At 46.2% G+C, this 19,485-nt stretch overlaps 1 protein-coding gene across 1 annotated transcript in view; it reads right to left on the bottom strand.

Moving 5' to 3' along the window:
• Positions 1-4,475: 4,475 nt before the first annotated feature.
• Positions 4,476-19,485, bottom strand: part of LOC144752812 (uncharacterized) — a 762,950-nt gene continuing 747,940 nt past the window's right edge. Inside the window, exon 5 of the mRNA XM_078640662.1 lies at positions 4,476-4,579. Coding sequence (XP_078496788.1) covers positions 4,476-4,579 — 104 coding nt within the window. The remainder of the gene's footprint in view (positions 4,580-19,485) is intronic.

The raw sequence follows: 19,485 nt of genomic DNA, 5'->3' as shown, positions 1-19,485 counted from the left end.
AATTATAACAGGTATCTTCTTGTCCAATTAATTGGCCCACCAGGGACTCCTTGTGTGTTTTCTGTGTACTACTCCTCGTCCCCTATAGGATTTTGAAGGAGACCTCCCTTATTTTCTTACTTGCTAACTACAGGGCCACTGCATTCATTAGTGTGCACCATGCAGGTCACACAGTCTCTTCTCCCTCATCGTGATAATTAATATTGTTAAAAATGTGTTTAGTGTTATTAGCATTACCTTTGGCATTGTTAATCCACTGCTGTGACCAAACATACAGTTACCAAGGGCTCATATTTAAGATGGAGGTTTATTTTCTTTTTTTAATTTCTGTAATTTTTTATTGTAGACAAAATATATATTTACATGGAGCATAACATATACATGGGTGGAGGAAAGAAAGAAGAGGAAAGAGAAAGAAGAAAAAAGAGAAAAGAGAAAGCGGGGGGGTGTTGGGGGGGACTGGTTTATTTCCAGATGGAGGTTTATTTTCTAAATTAAAAAAGCAGACGTAGCCAGTTGGAATTTGTGCCCTGAGATATGAGATCTGGTCAATGAATTAAGTGAACATTATGCCTCTAAAACTGCTGTCAATGTTTTCATTAGTATGTGTGCACACAGACACAAGGCATGTTTTAACTCCTGAGAGGCAGCCTACACTGAATCAAGCCTAAGTGGTCTTTTATGCTGTAGGGCGGATCGCCACCGCCGGCATGGTGGTGGCGATCCGCCCTACATCATCCCCCGCCTGCCTCCCATTTCCTCCGGCCATATTATGATGGCGGGGTGGACTGCGGCGAACGAGAAGACCGTCCGCCGCTTTTCCGCCCGGTCGACGGGTTGACCGGGCGGAGAAAGGTTGCATATGGTGGCAGTGTCTGCTAGACACCGCCAGCCATATTACCATGACAGCGGGAAGCAGACTTTCGTAAAGACATGCGTATTCCTGGTTTGGGGGCCCGTAGCAGGCCCCCAGGATGTTGGAAAGGGTGAGAGGGGCACATGGGGTATATGGTACCCACCCAGCATTTGCATGCACAACGTAGCAGGCACCGTGCGGTGCCTGCCACATTGTGCCTGCAAATGCAGAGTGCAGTCACAGTATTGTGGCGGGCGGTGCAGTGAGCACTGCCTGCCACAATGTTGTGCATGGGGGATGCCACTGTGGCGGTAGCATCTTAATTGCCGGTGCGGGACCGCTGCACCACTGGCAGCCGGTCCCAGCACCGCTAGGGTTCGTCCGCTCACCATCCTAATAGGCCTCTAAATGTGTAGAGGTCCTGGGGAAGAGCACGTTCAGTTGTGTTGCATGGGTGAAACATGTTGTTATTTCTAAATCAGAAGTGCAGTGTCTAATATCTGTAACATTCCTTGTGTATCTTCTAAATACAGAGGAAATTTATGTTATACGCTTATAACAAGTCCCTGGCAAGAGTAATGATAACAGAGTTTAAGACCAGAGTAATGTAAAAGAAACTGAAATGTTTAAAATCAAAATGGAAATATGATGCATGCATGCATAAGGACATATTTATATTAATAAATATCTTTATCAAGATTCCTCTTCTCCACGGCTATAAACACACACATACTATTTGCTTTTAGAGTACTCAGAGTAAGTAGGTTGTGAGTCTCATTACATTGCAGAAGAACAAAACCTTTACCCAAGGCACTGTCCTGCACATTTGTTTTATATTCAGTGCTTTAAAGTGGCAGATGCTGTCAGCTGCTCAAAGACTTTAGGATTTTAAAATGAAAGGGAAAGTGCTAGCACTTTACAGCATTGCTGCATCACTTTGAGCGGGAGAATACAGGCACTTCTGTGCAGCCAACAGGCACTCTGTGACAGGAAACAACCGCACTTCAATATTTCTATATTAAGCACTGCACTGTGTATCTTATCTGCTCCCTGATTAGCCCACATTTGTTCCCGTCTTCACTTTGTGCACTTTCATTACGCTTTTCTACCACCCCAAAATATACATGTTATTCATCCTGCATATTTTACGGACCTTTCTCGTCCCACCTACATGCCACACTGTCTCTCCCATCCCCACCATAATCTCACTCAAGGCTCTGTTCACAAGCCCTCCCATCCTGCGATAGGAAGGCAGGCGTGGGGTCTCTGTTGAGACTGGTTCCACAAACTTGGCCTCCAGCCAGGCTTGTGCTGTCTGAAAAGAACTTGCCCCGTGGCTGTGAGAAGTGAGAATGCAGAGAATGAATGAGACCCACTGACAAGTCGCTTCCCTGTACCTGCGAGGCCTGCGTGTCAGAGTACAGTCAAGTCAGGAGACTGCATGCTCCAGCAGAAGGCCGCACAAAGCTGCAGAAAAGGGAGGTACACCTTGTACACAGCCTTCACTGCTGCTGGCAGCCGGCATCTTTGAGGCTGCTTGCAGCCAGCGCCATTACTTACAACCAGGTCTTACTCACCAAAAGCCACTTCTTACATGCAACTAGCTCATACATCATCTTTATAGCCTGCACCATTCCCTACAACCAGCACTCACATCACATTTGCTGCTCACTCCCCTTCAGTGTAGGGTGATCAGACATAGAAGTAAGACTAAATGCTGCCAACCCAATAATCAAGGTACAGAGAGAAGGAGAGCAACACACAGTGCGTGGCAGTAAAGGTACATTACTTCAGTTGTTTCAGTTGTTTCAGACTCAGTGGCTGTGGGAAGGAGAGCATATGTTCCAATTCTGCGAAGCAGGATGACTTTTATACTTGTCCCAGAAACTGGGGCATGTATTAAAACTGAGAAATGGAAAAAAAGGAAGAGGCACCCTATAGACTGAAAGGGTAATCAAACGTCAAAACTGAAAAAATCCATACCTGAAATCATATGTGGATCATGTGTTGTGTAATGTAGTGCTATCCAATATTAGTGATTTATGGCATGACACGGAGGTCAATATTATGCAAACTCCTTTATTGCGTAGCTCACAGCAGCAACAATGAAAAGATCTAGAACTTGAAGAAACATTCCAACAGGGTATATAATCCATGTGCACGCAGTGGTCTCCCTTCTTTGTTGCTGCTGCTCACAAGATAAGTACTCATTTTTTATCCCCGCATGGTGTGCTTGTTTGAACTGATCGGATTTTGGCTGTGGGAGGTCTGTGATCGGGTGATTGAATTCCCCTTTCCCCCCTCCTCCCCTCTACGCAACATTGAATTTGTTGTAGTTTGTTCCACTGCTTATCTCATGCTGTCTTGTACTGTCTATCTAACATGCTTTGCCCTCGTTATCTGGTCTCTCGGCTCTGCGTGATCTCTCACTCGCTCTGAACTTCAGAACTTGTGCCTCTTTTCCGCGCTGTACGTCTCGCCACCCCTGGAGACCAGCAGAGGCTTTCTCACCTCTGTCTGCCCCCACCTTTTTCCTTTCGCATTTCATCGGAAATCCTTTTCGATCGGGACCGGTGTTTGAAAGACACTGGTCCCCCTCGGGACGGACGAAGGCATTCTCGCCTCCGTCCGCCCCCACCCTCTTGCGCTTTTTCTCGGCTCTTTCAGGCCGAGGGAGAGCCCTTTTCGGACGGGACCGGCGTCTTTTAAAAACGCGGGTTCCGTGCTGAGCGCGCTCCTCCCGTCTCCATGGTGACCCTGCGGCCTTTCCCAGAGATCGGAGGGCCGCGCTGGGTTACCATGGAGACAGAAGTCAGCAGAAATCTCTGTTGGCAATCTGGAGAGTCTGCTTAGTGTCCCACCTTCCACAACGGCCTTACCTTGATCTCTTCTTACCCCGCACCGCTCCAGCTTGCAGTTCTTTCTCGCGGAGTGCTCTGCACGCCACCTCTCTTTCTTCGAGTGCCCCCTTAAAGCATACTAATAAAAAAATAAAAAAATAAAAACAGAATGAAAGATCCACTATAGGTAAAAGGTCACGAACATAAAAGAGGGACAAACAACTTCCTATGGTACCAATGGGAAAAGGACTTTCATATACTAAAGGAAACCTCCTTAGCACCTGACTCTGTTACCATAACTACTCAGCATCCATTTTATTGCCAACATTCCTGCTTTTGTCAGTTACTATCCATTTCTCAGTCACCTCTTCCAGACCTCACTTTTACTATGGCTTCTGATCCTTCTACCTCCACTATGGAAGATAAATTGGAAAGACTTATCAACTTAAACTACAGTCTTACCCCTGAGGCGGAAGCCGGGGGCTCTGTCTCGCTATTTTAAAAAGTGTGCATTTGATTCTATTTTTGACATTTATTTTCAAACTTTGTCCACATTTTAATACTCTTTCAGGCCGAGGGAGAGCCCTTCTCGGACGGAACCGGCGTCTTTTAAAAACGCGGGTTCCGTGCTGAGCGCGCTCCTCCCGTCTCCATGGTGACCCTGCGGCCTTTCCCAGAGATCGGAGGGCCGCGCTGGGTTACCATGGAGACAGAAGTCAGCAGAAATCTCTGTTGGCAATCTGGAGAGTCTGCTTAGTGTCCCACCTTCCACAATGGCCTTACCTTGATCTCTTCTTACCCCGCACCGCTCCAGCTTGCAGTTCTTTCTCGCGGAGTGCTCTGCACGCCACCTCTCTCTCTTCGAGTGCCCCCTTAAAGCATACTAATAAAAAAATAAAAAAAATAAAAACAGAATGAAAGATCCACTAAAGGTAAAAGGTCACAAACATAAAAGAGGGACAAACAACTTCCTATGGTACCAATGGGAAAAGGAATTTCATATACTAAAGGAAACCTCCTTAGCACCTGACTCTGTTACCATAACTACTCAGCATCCATTTTATTGCCAACATTCCTGCTTTTGTCAGTTACTATCCATTTCTCACTCACCTCTTCCAGACCTCACTTTTACTATGGCTTCTGATCCTTCTACCTTCACTATGGAAGATAAATTGGAAAGACTTATTGACTTAAACTACAGTCTTACCCCTGATGCGGAAGCCGGGGGCTCTGTCTCGCTATTTTAAAAAGTGTGCATTTGATTTGATTTTTGACATTTATTTTCAAACTTTGTCCACATTTTAATACTGAGAGCCTTAATTCCTGAAACGGCCGCATACTCGTGCCGTATATTCACGCTGTCTACAGCGCAGCAGATTGCTTGCTGATGCTGGGGAACAGAGGGTGAGCAGCCGCCATATTGGGGGAAGGAAAGGGTGGCGTTCCAGTAGCTGGCCGCCTCCCGCCCTCCCTGGCTATTTAATCACCTTGACAGCGCGAGCGCGCTGACTTAAACTACAGTCTTACCCCTGAGGCGGAAGCCGGGGGCTCTTTCTCGCTATTTTAAAAAGTGTGCAATTGATTTTATTTTTGACATTTATTTTCAAACTTTGTCCACATTTTAATACTGAGAGCCTTAATTCCTGAAACGGCCGCATACTCACGCCGTATATTCACGCTGTCTACAGCGCAGCAGATTGCTTGCTGACGCTGGGGAACAGAGGGTGAGCAGCCGCCATATTGGGGGAAGGAAAGGGTAGCGTTCCAGTAGCTGGCCGCCTCCCACCCTCCTCAACACTGGATAAAAGGGTAATATCATCGCGTCCGCGCAGCGGGCGGCGCGCCGACGTCCGCGCCAGTACCGGGCCGAGGGCCACTCCCCCTGGCCCAATGGCTTCGGACGATCGTCTAACATATTCTAGATCACATCTATTACATTTGGGCTTGTCCCCTATAATCCACTGTACAAGGCATGATCCGAGCCTGCCATAAATTCCACATCATTGAGCTGTCCTCAATGCAACACCGTCATTCCCATCTACACTAGCAAGGCATACCCTACTGGAAAGACCAACTCAAAAGTGGTCAAGATTTGTATAGGACTTATTAATGCTCGGTCCTTGGGAAAGCTTAGGCAGGAAATAGCGGACCTAATCACAGATAGGAAATTAGACATCCTGTTGATCACGGAAACGTGGATGGATGAAGCATCTGATCCAGATCTAGTGATTGCGGTCCCGCTAGGATATAAGGCCTACCGTCAAGATAGAAAGGGCAAAAGAGGAGGTTGGCTGGCCATAATCGCCAGGGAAAGTTACTTAGTAAGGACCTTGTCCATCCCTTCTTTATGCTGTGAGGCATTACACTTTGACATTAAGTTAACCTCGTCTTACAATTTTAAAGGAGTGTTATTATATCGACCTCCAGGAGCACATACAGGCTTCCTTTCCAATCTATGCTCGTTACTGGAGTCATTAATGACTGAAGAATTCTATACAGTCATGGGTGATTGGAATTTCCACTTTGAGCAACTTGATGATAAAGACACCTTCTCCCTACTCACAGACATGGAAACGTGGGGGCTCCACCAAGTGGTTACATCCACCACCCATGAGGCCGGCCATATTTTGGACGGCATTTTTTCCAATCTCGAGGAATTGTGTATAACAGATATCCTCCCTATGCCATGGTCTGACCACCATGCCATCTTAAGCAGAATTACAATTACGGAGAGCCCGATTCACAGAGCCATTATCCCCAGACCAGAATCGTTAAAGGTCTGGAAAGATATAAATAAGAGAGACCTAAAAGAACTACTGGACAGTACTCGCCCCACTTTAGCCACTGATCCTAACATTGCCACTCTTCAATATCAGGACTGGCTAGGGTATGCTACTCACTCACTAGTACCTACTAAAACATTGTCAAGAAATAGGGCCACCCCCTCGGCCCCATGGTTCACTGACGATTTAAGGAAACAGAAACAACTATGTAGGAATAGGGAAAGGCATTGGCGAAAATCCTACAACTTAGAGAGTAAAGCTAGCTACAAGGAAATTCTCCCAACCTATAAATCTATGATCATAGAGGCAAAGAAGAAGTTCTTTGCCAAACGAATTGAGAAGGCGAAAAACTCAAGCAAGCAACTTTATGAGATCTCACGGCAGCTTGCTGGAAATGTTCCTGATTTAATACCTCCACCTTCCCAATCACTTTGTGATGCGCTTGCAAATTTCTTTTTTACAAAAGTAAATGATATATATTTAGCTTTCTCCTCTAAAATAGATGTCATCTTAAACTGTACCAGTAACATCCCTACTCACCTTTTATTCACGTACTTTACTGATCTCACGGATGACCAAACAATGGAGATTATTACATCCATTAAAACTGGATCAGCTTTGGACCCCTGTCCTTTCAAAGTCCTGCCCCCGGTGATGGACTCCCTTGTTACGGTTATTACACAAGTTTGCAACTCCATGTTTAGATCCGGGATCTACCCCGATATACTGAAAAAGACTCTTTTAAAACCCCTTTTAAAAAAGCCGCTCCTGGATAAGGAAGAGCTAAAAAATTATCGACCCATAGCGAGTCTCCAATTTCTAGCAAAAGTAGCCGAAAAAGCTATGAACCACCAATTGTCAGATTTCATCGAGAAACATCTTCAGCTGGATAGAACCCAATTTGGATTTCGAAAATTCCATGGTACGGAAACAGCTTTAATTAAAGCAGCCGATGATATTAGAGCTATCCGGGATCAGGGAGGAACAGCTGTCCTGGTGATGCTTGATTTGTCCGCAGCCTTCGACACGGTCGATCATAAGATCTTGGTCGACCGTGTCGGAAAAATGGGAATTCAAGGGATTGCAAAACATTTGTTGGCCTTATTTTTAGCTGGGAGAACTCAGGCGGTCTCCCTGGGACCTTTCCAATCATCCCAGCTGTCATTGCCGTGCGGGGTTCCTCAAGGCTCATCCCTAAGTCCGACACTGTTTAATATCTATGTGTCGGACCTGGCCAAAGTCATCAAAGACCATGGGATGAGCCTAACCTCCTACGCAGATGACACGCAGCTGGTTCTGGCAATAAATAGTGATGGAGACAAGGTGGCAGATCGTTTTCAAGGAGGTATGTTAGCAATTGGAGAGTGGATGGCCTCCAATTGTCTCAAACTAAACTCTGAAAAAACGGAGGTTGTCATCTTCGGCCCACTCTCACCAGGCTGGTCCTCATTCTGGTGGCCCTCATCCTTCGGAGCTCCCCCTAAACCGGTCTCTAAGGTGAGGAACCTGGGAGTGGTTTTTGATGAAGGCCTCAATTTTATGGCCCATGCTAATAAAACAGCAGCCATAGCCTGTCACAAACTTAAACTAGTGAGGAAAAGTATTCCTTTTCTTCCTGACACAGCTGGAAAAACTCTAGTAAGCTCCCTAGTCCTATTCTCCCTGGATTATTGTAACAGTTTATTGGTAAATGCCCAGATTCGTGTGACTAATAAAATGCAAACTATACAGAATGCAGCTGCCAGACTCCTGTCTAGAACACCTAAATTTAAATCTATCTCAGAAACAATAAGGAACTATCACTGGCTGACAATCCGCAATCGGATTAAGTTCAAGACTCTATGTATAGTCTATAAAGCACTCCACAATCAGGGACCGCAGTTCCTTAAGGATCAATTGATTACCTATATTCCCTCCAGACAACTCCGTTCTACCACCTTGAATCAATTAGTGGTGCCCCGCACAAAAATAGTTTCGTGGGGCGACCGTCGCTTTTTGGTTTCTGCCCCCAAGTTATGGAACACATTGCCACAGTCAATCAGGACAAGTCCTACACTTCTTCTTTTTCGCAAACAGTTAAAGACTTGGCTCTTTAACCAATAAAACCATAGCGGCACTTACTGAGACTCACATAGTTGGTTTTTAGCGCCGAGACGCCTACGGGTATTCGTTCGCGCTTAATAAATATCAATAATAAATAAATAAATAAATAAATAAATAAGGCCCTAGATAGGGTAATGGGGTCTTTAGACAACACCATTAACAAAAATGTGAAACCCTTTCCAAATCAGGCTGGCCACACATGAGATCTCAAGGGGAACCTACCAAGGCTACGACTAGCCAAAGGAAAAGACAGATTATTGTAAACCCCCCTGAGGGTGCCAAAAAGTCCAGGAGCTCCAACCCTGTATATTTGAACTCACGCTTTGGCGGTGACAATGTTGGTGCCTCTGGCACGCTGGATGGGCAGTCCAAAGGCCCGAACCTTCCTATACCCATCGATAGTGACGATGTGATAGAGGACGAGATTGACCTCTCTAGCTCCTCGGATTTTAATTCTGATGAAGAGGAAGGCAAAATCAGAGATACTTCAGGTGAGGCATCAGGGGCCTTGGAGTCTAGAATGGGAATCCTTGACCCCTTTGGGGAACACATGTTTGACCCGCTCCTCATTAAACACCCCACTTTCACCAGAATGGCCCCTGTCCCAGCACATTGGAGAATACCTCTCCTTTTGGCTCCGCAAGGAAATGCCAAAGGAGGTCAGAGCTCGTCTCAGATCCAAATGTCCCCGCCCATCCCTTCCCGACAAAATAGCTATGACCCCTGAGTTGGACAGCAAGGTAGTGGCATTTATTGCCAAGACGGGGAAGGACCAGAGGAGGGGACTCGATAAGGGCCTCAAGTCCTGCCAGGACAGGCTGTTGGACATCACGGGTCCACTGACCAAAATGTTCGAATTGGCGGAAGGGCCATACATTACTTCTACTCCCATTGACCCAAAAGAACTGCGTCAGTGGGCACAAAGGGCAATATGCATTTTAGGCAACGCAAACACTGCGCTTTCCAACGAAAGGCGTAAGAGCGTGCTCTTAAAGATCGACCCCAAACTGGCTGAACTGGCTACCAAAGAAGTAGGTGCATCCTCACAGGGCCTTCTCTTCGGAGAGGAATTCATCAGAGAAATGGCCAAATACGTGGGAGTTTTTAACTCCGTTCCGAAATCACAGAAGGATATTAAGAAGGTGTTTAACAATAGAGTTTTTTCCCGGGCCGGGAGGATGCGGGGTCGATTCCCCGGACGCGGAAATTTTTCAACAAGGCCCTTTGCAGGACGAGGGGGAAGATCCTCTGAATCCGGATTTGGTTTTCAGTCATCCTTCTTTCCCCAAAGACAAAGGTTCAGAGGAAGAGGATTCAGAGGCCAAAGGAAGGCGAGAGGCTTTTCAACAGGTAAGAGCACCCAAAGACGTTTCAGATACCCCTATAAAGGTGGGCGGGAGATTAGCCCTTTTCTCTGGGAACTGGACCATGGTGAGTCAGGACCCCTGAGTACTAGATACCGTCAAGGGTTACAAAATAGAATTCGTAGACTTGCCTGTTCAGGAGAAATCTGCTTCTTGGAAAAGGATTCCGCTTTAGTGTCCCAGGAGGTAAGAGACCTATTTGCCAAAGGTGCAATCCGGGAGGGAGAAGAAATTGGCTTAGTCAGCAATGTCTTTCTGGTGGAGAAGAAAGACAAAAAGATGAGGCCCGTCATAAATCTAAAAGACCAGAACCAGTGGGTGGTTTACCGCCATTTCAAAATGGAGAGAATACACCTGCTCAGAGACGTGTTGAGGAAGGGGGACTGGCTTACTCGTCTAGATCTCAAAGACGCTTATTTGACCATTCCCATTTGGCCCCCTCATCAAACATTTCCCCAATTCCTTTGGGAGGGCAAGCTGTGGCAGTTTTTCAGCCTCCCCTTGGGTCTTTCATCGGCCCCAAGGTGTTTCACCAAAGTTCTTCGCCCAATAGCAGGGTGGCTGAGGAACAAGGGGGTGAGATTAACTCTATCTCGACGACATCTTAATAATGGCCCAGTCTTGGGAGGTCGCTTCCCAACACACTACCCTTGCGATAAATCTCTTGGAACACCTAGGTTTTGTTATAAACACAAAGAAGTCCTCTACGACTCCAGACCAGGTCACTCAAATCTTGGGCTTTTCAGTCGATACAATCCAAGCGGAATTAAAACTACCGGGGGACAAAGTCAGGAAACTCAGGAAGGAGTTAAGGAAAATGCTAAAGATTAGTTATTTTCCTCTAAAGACTTTGGCGAGGATACTGGGTCTGCTGTCCTCAACTATCCTAGCGATATATCTGGGTCCCCTGTACTATCGGGCGCTTCAGAGGCTCAAAGCCAAAGCCCTCAGGATAAATCCATCCTATTATCAAATGGTTTCCCTGGACACAGACTCCAGGAAGGAAATACTATGGTGGTTAAGGAATGCAGAAGCCTGGAACGGGAGAGCGATCTCCCGTTCTAGATTATTCTAGATTATTCTAGAAAATCTAGATTATTCTTTCCCAATCCTCTTTGCTGTTTAGTCCCTGTTTAAATGTCTTAAATTTCGACATGTAAAATTGCTCGCGTTTTTTACGTTTTGTATTAAGGGCTCCGCCTCGTATGTCTGTTTCGATTATTTCTATGACACACCATCTCAACTGTTCTATACTGAGTCCCCTCTCTATCCAGTGATCTACAGGAGGGGCACTCTTCTTTTTTGTTCAAAATTGCAGACTTGTGTTCATTGATTCGAATTCTGACTTCTCTCGAGGTTTCCCCAATGTACCCTAGATTACATGGGCACATGATTAAATGAAAGGGATTTTTTGTACGACAGTTGGCCATCTTTTTAAAGTTATGAGGTACATCATTACGGATAATCTTCTGTCCCTTTATAGTGTTGGTGCAATTGGTACAGGAACTACAGGGAAAAGTACCTATAGGTAAAGGAGTATTGCTAATGCTCAATTGTTTTTTTAGTTATCCTTTCTGTGAGTATGAACTAAACAATTTTTAATTGTCCTATTTCGCCTAAAAGAAAACAGGGGCTTCTTCAGTGTTGTTTTACCTATACAGACAATGAGATGCCAATTTCTATTTATGATGTTTTTGATTTTATTGCTGATGGCACTATAGCTAGTAACAAAGACTAGAGGCATGGTCAAAGGATCTTTGTTGCATTGTTTAGTATCGAAGAATAAACCTCTGTTATAGAATTTCCCGCGTTTGTATGCACATTTTATCTCTGTTCTTGGAAAGCCCCTATCTAAGAGTTTCTTCGTTAATACATCTGCATGTACGTTGTAGTCATTAATATTGCTAAAGTTATGTCTTATTCTAAGAAATTGGCTGAAGGAAATACTGTTTTTTTGACTTGCAGGATGATTACTATTATAATGAAGGATAGAGATGACCTCTGACATTTTTAATCTTAATGTCAAGAAAATCACAACTCTTAGTATTAATCGAGGATGTGAATCGTAAATTCTGGTCGCCAAGATTGAGCCAGTCAATGAATTCCATGAGGGATTCCTCTGTACCCTCCCAAATGAAAAAAATATAATCAATATAATGCGACCATGCCGTTATATTTTCAAAAAATGGCGCTGCTACATTAAAAATGTGTTTCTCTTCAAACCTGGCAACACAAAGACATGCCAGGCTGGGAGCACAGCTTGCTCCCATGCTGGTCCCTTTCGTGTGTTTGAAGAAATACCTGGTAAATAGAAAAATATTATTTTTAAGTATGATTTCTACACAGTCAATTATGAAGGTGGCATGATAAGTGTGGGAGGACTCCACCATTCCCGAGGGGTACGCCTTCCCACCTCGTTACAATAAGTCTCCTTCATTCTTGCTCATTAAGTCTTTGATCATTTCTATAATGTCGTCCTGAGGGATATTAGAGTATAGGGCTTCAATATCTAAAGTCACCATCCATTGAGTTTCACTATCAAATGAGAGGTTTTTAATCTTATTAATCATTGCTGTTGTATCCTTAATGTATGCTTTCTGTTGTGTTACTAATGGTTGTAGGAGAACATCAACATATTGCTTAGTGGTTTGGTGAGCGAATCTATGCTGGACACTATGGGTCTCATGGGTGTGTCATCCATGTTCTTGTGGACCTTTGGTGGCCCATATAGGGCTGGAATTACAGGGTGTAAGTTATTAAAAAAATTATATTCATCTTGACAGATGATATCATCTTCTTTGGCCAGTAATAGATTAGTCACCTTATGCATTAAAACATTCCATTCCTCTCTCCTGAATTTGCAATAATGATGTGTGTTTTTGAGGAGAGACATCATTGTGTTATTATAGTCATGTGTATCCATAACTACGATGCCTCCCCTTTATCTGCCGGGTTGATAGTTATACTTTGACACTGTTCTAGATTAGATAAGGCCATCCGCTGTTGGGTAGTAAGATTATTATCGATCCAAATTTTTTTATTTAGGAGGTCGTCTATACTTTTTTCCACTATTTTTTCAAACACTTCAATGTCTTTCTTCACTAGTTGTATTGGGGGTGTTCATGTGGATTTTGGTTTTAAGCCTGATTTATTTGTAGTTGGTATTTTTTCTTTGCCATCAAAGTAACAATTGAGACATAGTTTTCTAAAAAAAAAATTAATCTCTCTTTCAAGTGTGTACCTGTCCATAGGAGACGTGACTGCGTATCCCAACCCTTTTTCCAGTACCGTCACTTCTTCCTGTGTCAGAACCCTACTTGAGAGATTAATGATAGGAGCTTTTTCTGTTCGTCCCAATGTTTCTGGCTTCTGGTATTGGGGAGATTTTGGGCAGGGTTCGGGTTGAAAAAACCATCTCTGACTCTGTCCCTGATCTGCCCATGATTGTTGGGGCGTTTCGAGTTTCTCTAAAAAAGAGAGAGTATGTCTGCTGTTACCCGGGGTCACCTCCCTACTTTTAATGTTATAATCATCTTTAGTTTGTTCATTTTCTGAGTCTGAGCTCATGTATGAGGTGTCAAAAAATAAGACCCTTTTGTTTGGGAAATTTCTCCTGGGTTGTACCCAGGTTCTTCTATTGTAAGGTTCTTCTCTGGGCCTATCATAAAAATGTTGTTGAAGGTAGGGGTAGACCTATTCCAAACTATATTTGGAGATGTCATTTTTAAGTTTGTTTACTTTTTTGTTTAGTAAATACTCTCTATATCCAGTGATATCATGTTGGATTTCTTCTAATTTCTCTTTTGCATTTTCAAGAGATGTGCTCTCTTTCAATTTTAATTCCATCTCTTCGATTTCTTTATTTTCTATAATGAGGACCTCATGTGCTGTCTCTGTTATTAAGAGCATCCAATCACTGCTGCACCTAGTTTAAAACTCAGGAGGAGTTCAAGATGAGCATGATCTGAGACAGAAATGTCGGACATAGAGGCAGAGAGCAATTTGCTGATCAGGGCATGGGAGAAATGTGGTCGATGCGGGAATATGATCGGTGCAATGTGAGTAGTAAGAGTACTCTCGTACGTCAGGGGAGAGGTAGCGCCAGGAATCGGGCAGGCCAAGGTCAGATAACTGCCTCTTGAGAGCCAAAGACTTAGCCCCTATCCCATGAAATAAGGCGCCGCTGCGATCCATTGTGGCGTCCCATACCATGTTAAAGTACCTCCCTATGATTAGTGAGGGATCTGCCTGTGGGACATGCTCCCGCAGGAGCGTCTGGAGATATGAGTCCTGCGCCTGATTAGGCGCAGAAATAATACACAGTGAAAAGGAGCAGTGTCCGATCCTGACCCCCACCTTGACAAAGCGACCGTCTTGACTACGAAATACTTTGGATTCCCCCTGCCTGATGCCAGGTCTATAGAATATAGCCACTCCAGCCGTTTTAGAGGATGCGGTAGCCCAGAATTGAAGAGGATAGCGAGGGTGGGCCATGCAAGGGATATCAGCCTTTATGAGGTGAGTCTCCTGGAGGAGGATGATGTCTGGATTTTGCTGCAAGGGAAAGCGTCATATCTGGTCCCTTAACCTCTTCCATGCTCATGATGGCTCCCGGCCGACATGAGTCACGGTGGGTGTGTGCTCATGACGGCCGGGAGCGGCCATGACCAATGTTCCCTCTAATTTTTTTCCTCTGTGTGCGGCACTGTAAGGTCTTTGTGCGCTGCAGCCAAGGATATGTGCCCGGAACCAGTCGCGTGTGTGGGTGCAGCATCTAAAGAAAGGGGCGAGGCCAACCTTAAAGTGAAAATGCCTATGGGGTGCTTTTACACAAAGTGTAATAAAAAGAAAGAAAGAAAGCTAGCTTTTGTATTGCGCCCGCTGAAGTAAAAGTGGTTGTGCTGTGAATTAAATAAATAAATAAAGAAGTGCAGCAACTAAAAGTGATATTGGCCTGAGTTGTAAATTAAATAAATAAATAAGCACAGCTGCTAAAGTGAAAGCGGACCACGTCGTAAATTAAATAAATAAGCGCAGCTGCTATAGTTAAAACGGGCTGCACTGGAAATGAAAAAATACATGAGTAAATGACATGATATAAAAGGTGGCGGCGTGCTGCGACATCGTGGGTGGAATAGGGAAGATCATTAAAGAAAACAGTGCTCACCCACTAGATAAAGCAGTCCTTGTAACAACACAAGTAAAAATTCCAGTCATTATGGGAGAATACAAATGCAGACAAGGCGGTACCAAGGAGGGACTACTAAGCCTATTTACGAATGAAAAGTGACGATTTTGAAATGTAACTTAGAACTTTGGGTACTTCAACTCCTTAACAAACTGTCTGTTACTTATCCTGGCTATTATTTGCTTTCCTCTTCTTGTGTTTGTACCGTTCTTGGTGTATAGCCTCTTTTTCATTATTTTGACTGGATGACTTATATCCTTCCACTGCTCAAAATAATGGGTCTTCTTTTTCATTAAGCACTCTATGAGGGTGCTTGTTTTTTCTTTCTTGCTTTGTCTCATGTGCTGATTCCCCCTTTCATATTCCTACCCTTTTGTTGCTTCCCTTTAGAATGACCCCATCTGTTCCTCAATTGCTCTCCTACCGCTAATGGCACTTTAAATAAAATTGTTTAACTTTCATTGTTTTTTTTAGAGCTGTGCAGCTACTCTTTGCTGGAGGGCGACTTTGCGTTCCAAAAGGCGTTTTTACACACCTCTGTTATTCCTCGCCCACACATTGTTGCTTCTTCCCTGAGAACCTGCCCAACAATTTTCTCATTTTTCTTTTGGGGGGAGGAGGTCGGGGGGGGCAGCAACTGCAATATACTGTTGTGCCACGCTGCATTCCAAAAAGCACTTTAACCCTAATTAAATGTATTATTTTAGTTACCAGTCCAAGTAGTGTTTACTATTTTAGGTTACTAAATAAAAATAATAAAATGGCGTTTCATTCTGTAGGAATGTCATGTGGGTGGGTATGGAATGATATCGCTACATTATCGCATCTTTCATGTTTTTTTTTTTTTTTTAAGATGCTCCTCACCTTCGGCAAAAAGCTTTGGAAAAAGTCAGTTGACAAACAAGACAACAACTGTTTTCTGTGCCAATGCTTGTTTGTTGTGAAAGGTATTTCATTTGCACACAGTCCCAGTGAGTCAGAGGGAGCGCTGGCACAGATTTGCTGATTTATATCCCCTCGAGGCTATTTCTTGTGTCTACTGATAATCGCCTTCTGAGATTAGTGTCAGAAAGAACGTTGGCATCCTTGTCTTTAATCGTGCAATGCTGCGGGGCTGATTGTGAACCCTTTGAGGTAGAATCCTTGTTAATTGCAGCGCACAGGGGCGCCGAAATTATCATGAATACTAACACAAAGGGTCACAATCGGCCCCGTAGCTGTACAATTAAGAAACGAAAAGCAGAGTCTACAACACAGCGTGTGCTAAAGCACACGTTGTGTTGGAGACACTGTTTTTCCTTTCTTAACAGTGCAAGCTGCGGGGCTGATTGTGAACCCTTTGAGTTAGTATTCTTGTTGATTGCAGCGCCTCCGGGCGCCGCACTTAACATGAATACGGTCTTGGAGATGCAGGGGCTAAGAAGGTGTGAAAAAACGGCAAACCTCATTAATGTGCAAATGGTCTTTTAAAGACCCGGCAAGTACTTGGGTGCGACTGTTGAGTGCCATGAAGCTGTCTCAGCCTGGGGGTCCACACATGAGGGGAGGGGAAGGGGGGAGAGGGGCTAGGGGGGCCGAAGCAGAAGTTAGAAGCACTTTGAGCACAATGGGCTCTTCCTCTGCCTCCCGCCTGGATTTCGTGCCGCTCGCGTTTTAAAAGCGGCGGCGCGAACGGTCTGGAAGGGGTGTGCGCGCTAAATCCTGGACACTGCGCGCTCCAGGTGACCATCGTGGGCGCGCGCCCACGCGCGCAGCTTAGTGGGAACAGTGGCCATGACCATGCCCACGATTGGAATGTCCAGCACTGCAGCTGAATTCGCTCCGCAGTGAAGAGGTTAACATTGAGGGACAGGATTTTCAGGCAATAGGCAGTAGCCATGGTTGTGTCAGGGCCTGAAGCAATCTGTTGTGCCCTTGCAAGGAGCGGGGTGGTGTAGCAGGAAAGAAGGGCAAAGGGATGTCGCTCCCGTTGACAGGGACGGACCGTCGTGAGGGGTACCCCCATGCGCAATAGAGAGGGATAGAAGAGAAAGAGGAGGAAAAAGAGTAAGCATCCAAAATATGTAAAACACAACATCGGCCAACAGGCCCACAGTGTCCTGTTCCAGTCCAGGGACAATCGCGGCCCAAAGGCACAGGTCATTCCGGAGAAGTCACTCTCCCAGGAGCGGGGGAGTAGATCCTCCAAGCTTAGAGCGTGACCGCAAGGAAGGCAACCCTGCGCCACCAGTCCTCAAAGTGTGGAGCTGGGTGATCGCCAGACACAGAGCAGGGCACCGACTTTTCATTTCCAGACATCAGGTGTGAGCGGTGCATCGGGGCAGAGCAGGTAGAAAAGCGTATCCGTTCTTTCAGGGCGTGGCGGGGCGAGAGCTAGCTGGTGAACGGCTCTCTTCCATGGAGTGTATGTGCTGAACGATGTCTTGTTAAGCTTGGGAAGCAGATTGCTCCCCTGGATGTGAGTGTGAGGATCTCCTATAGCGGCGTACCTTGGACCAAGATAGTTTTGCAGGTTCCAGGTTGTGGGTTGGTAGGCGCATTGGGCTTGATGGTGGCGTGAGGGAGAGGTGCAGAAGTTGCGCTGCTTCATGGAAGGATCGCACCATCCGGCGTTTGGACTCTCATTAAAAAATGAGCACGAAAGGGTGGCCTCATTGATAATGGATGTTTAGGCTCCGCAGTTTGTCTGTTATTGGTTTAAAATCTCGGTGCCTGAGCAGCGTTGTGGGAGCAAGGTCTTGGAAAACCTGTATGGCGGTACCTTTGTGAGCTCCGGTATGGAGCGCGCCGCTTTGAGAATTAACTCCTTCTCCGTAAAAAAGTGTACCCGGGTCAGGATGTCATGTACCAGGCCCGTGCGGTTGGAAGGGCCCCAGACTCGGTGGGCCCGGTCTAGGCCGGTGGGGAGGCATCATCATTACCCCATATGTCAAGTAACCATCTCGCAACAGATGTCTGACCCCTCGGCACCAATCGGAATCCCCCTAATATGGAGATTGTTGCTGCGACTCCGGTTTTCCAAATCCTCTTGCTTCAATTGTAGATTAATATGCTGCTCTTCTAGGGTGGCCAGTCGCTGCCAGAGGTGTTCTTAGTCTTCCGTTCGGGCGTCTACAGTCTTTTTGAGGCCATCCACTCTCTCGCCTAGGTCAGTGACCTGTTTTCTGAGTTCCCAGACACAGAAATGGTCCTCTGAATGCAAGGAGCCAATTTTGGACTTAAGTTCCAGCATGAAGTTGGCCATGAAGGACTGCGTGACTGGCACCGAATCTTCCCTGTCGATGATGTCATTGCACCAGGAGCAGCAGGGCCCGCCTTGTTCCAGAGCGATGCAACCGGGTTATCCTTCTGGGATGCCGCAGAGTCTTTCCCTGTTTTTGTGCGCGTCATCTACCCTCGAGGCCGAGCACTCTCCGATCCCCCGACAGAGTGGCAGAGTCAAGTGGGGGGACGTTGGGGGCCACCCAAGGGTACCTAATGCTCCCACGCGGTAGGGCGCTAGCTGTCACAAGGGGCACTGCAGGTAGTTATCCACCGGTTATGAGGGAGGAGGGTGGACTAGCAAGGTTGCAGGGGTCGATGATGCTGTGAAGACCTTGTCATCAGGGATGCCAGTCGCTATATAGCCAAATTGTAGGGGCCGATGTCGTAGAGGGCCACACTGCAAACGATCTGTAGAGTGGTCTCAGGGAATCGAGGACCAATGTCACTCCACGATGTCCAAGGTAGCAAGGCAGGTGACAGTGTTGGGACCACTAGACAATGAGGGGTGAGCGAACCACCCACAGCCGGCCAGCGTAGGTCTCTAGGAGTGGAGACGGTGCGAGGAATATCGCCCCCGCGTCATGGACGTTAGCAGGGAGGCCCTCAGGCCAGGCCCCGTCCACCTGAGCCGAGGGGCCTGGGGAGTCGGGGCACGCGGAGGGCCCACCAACAAAAGAGGGATCAGTCGTCATCAGGATCCGTCGAACTACCAGTCCCAGTCCGCAGGAGGGTCTAGAGTGCCGCTGAGATAGGCCTCATGCTGGTGCGACACACTGGGGACACATGTATCTAGTGAAGTGTAGTTTCCACGGGAGGGCCCTGTTCAAAAGGGCCAGTATAACAGGGCCACAGCACGCAGGGGCGCCCCCAACCCTACACCTCACCTGCACAGAATGTCAGTGTCACAGGCATCCAGCAAGGAGGTGGTGTGGGCTGGGTATGGGGATGCAGGCTTGTGCTCACCCGCTAGGCCGGAGGGCCACTATTCACAGGCTGGGTCTCTGCAGGGACGCTGTCTCCCCTCCAAGGGCCCATATTCGCCAGGCTCCCCTCGAGATCTCCTCCATCTTGCCAGCCATTGGTAGGA

Source organism: Lissotriton helveticus, chromosome 5_1 (genome assembly GCF_964261635.1).
Source record: "Lissotriton helveticus chromosome 5_1, aLisHel1.1, whole genome shotgun sequence".
In the NCBI taxonomy this organism is placed as follows: domain Eukaryota; kingdom Metazoa; phylum Chordata; class Amphibia; order Caudata; family Salamandridae; genus Lissotriton; species Lissotriton helveticus.
Note: the sequence above shows the minus strand (reverse complement) of the source record. Positions and strands in the feature narration are given on the sequence as shown.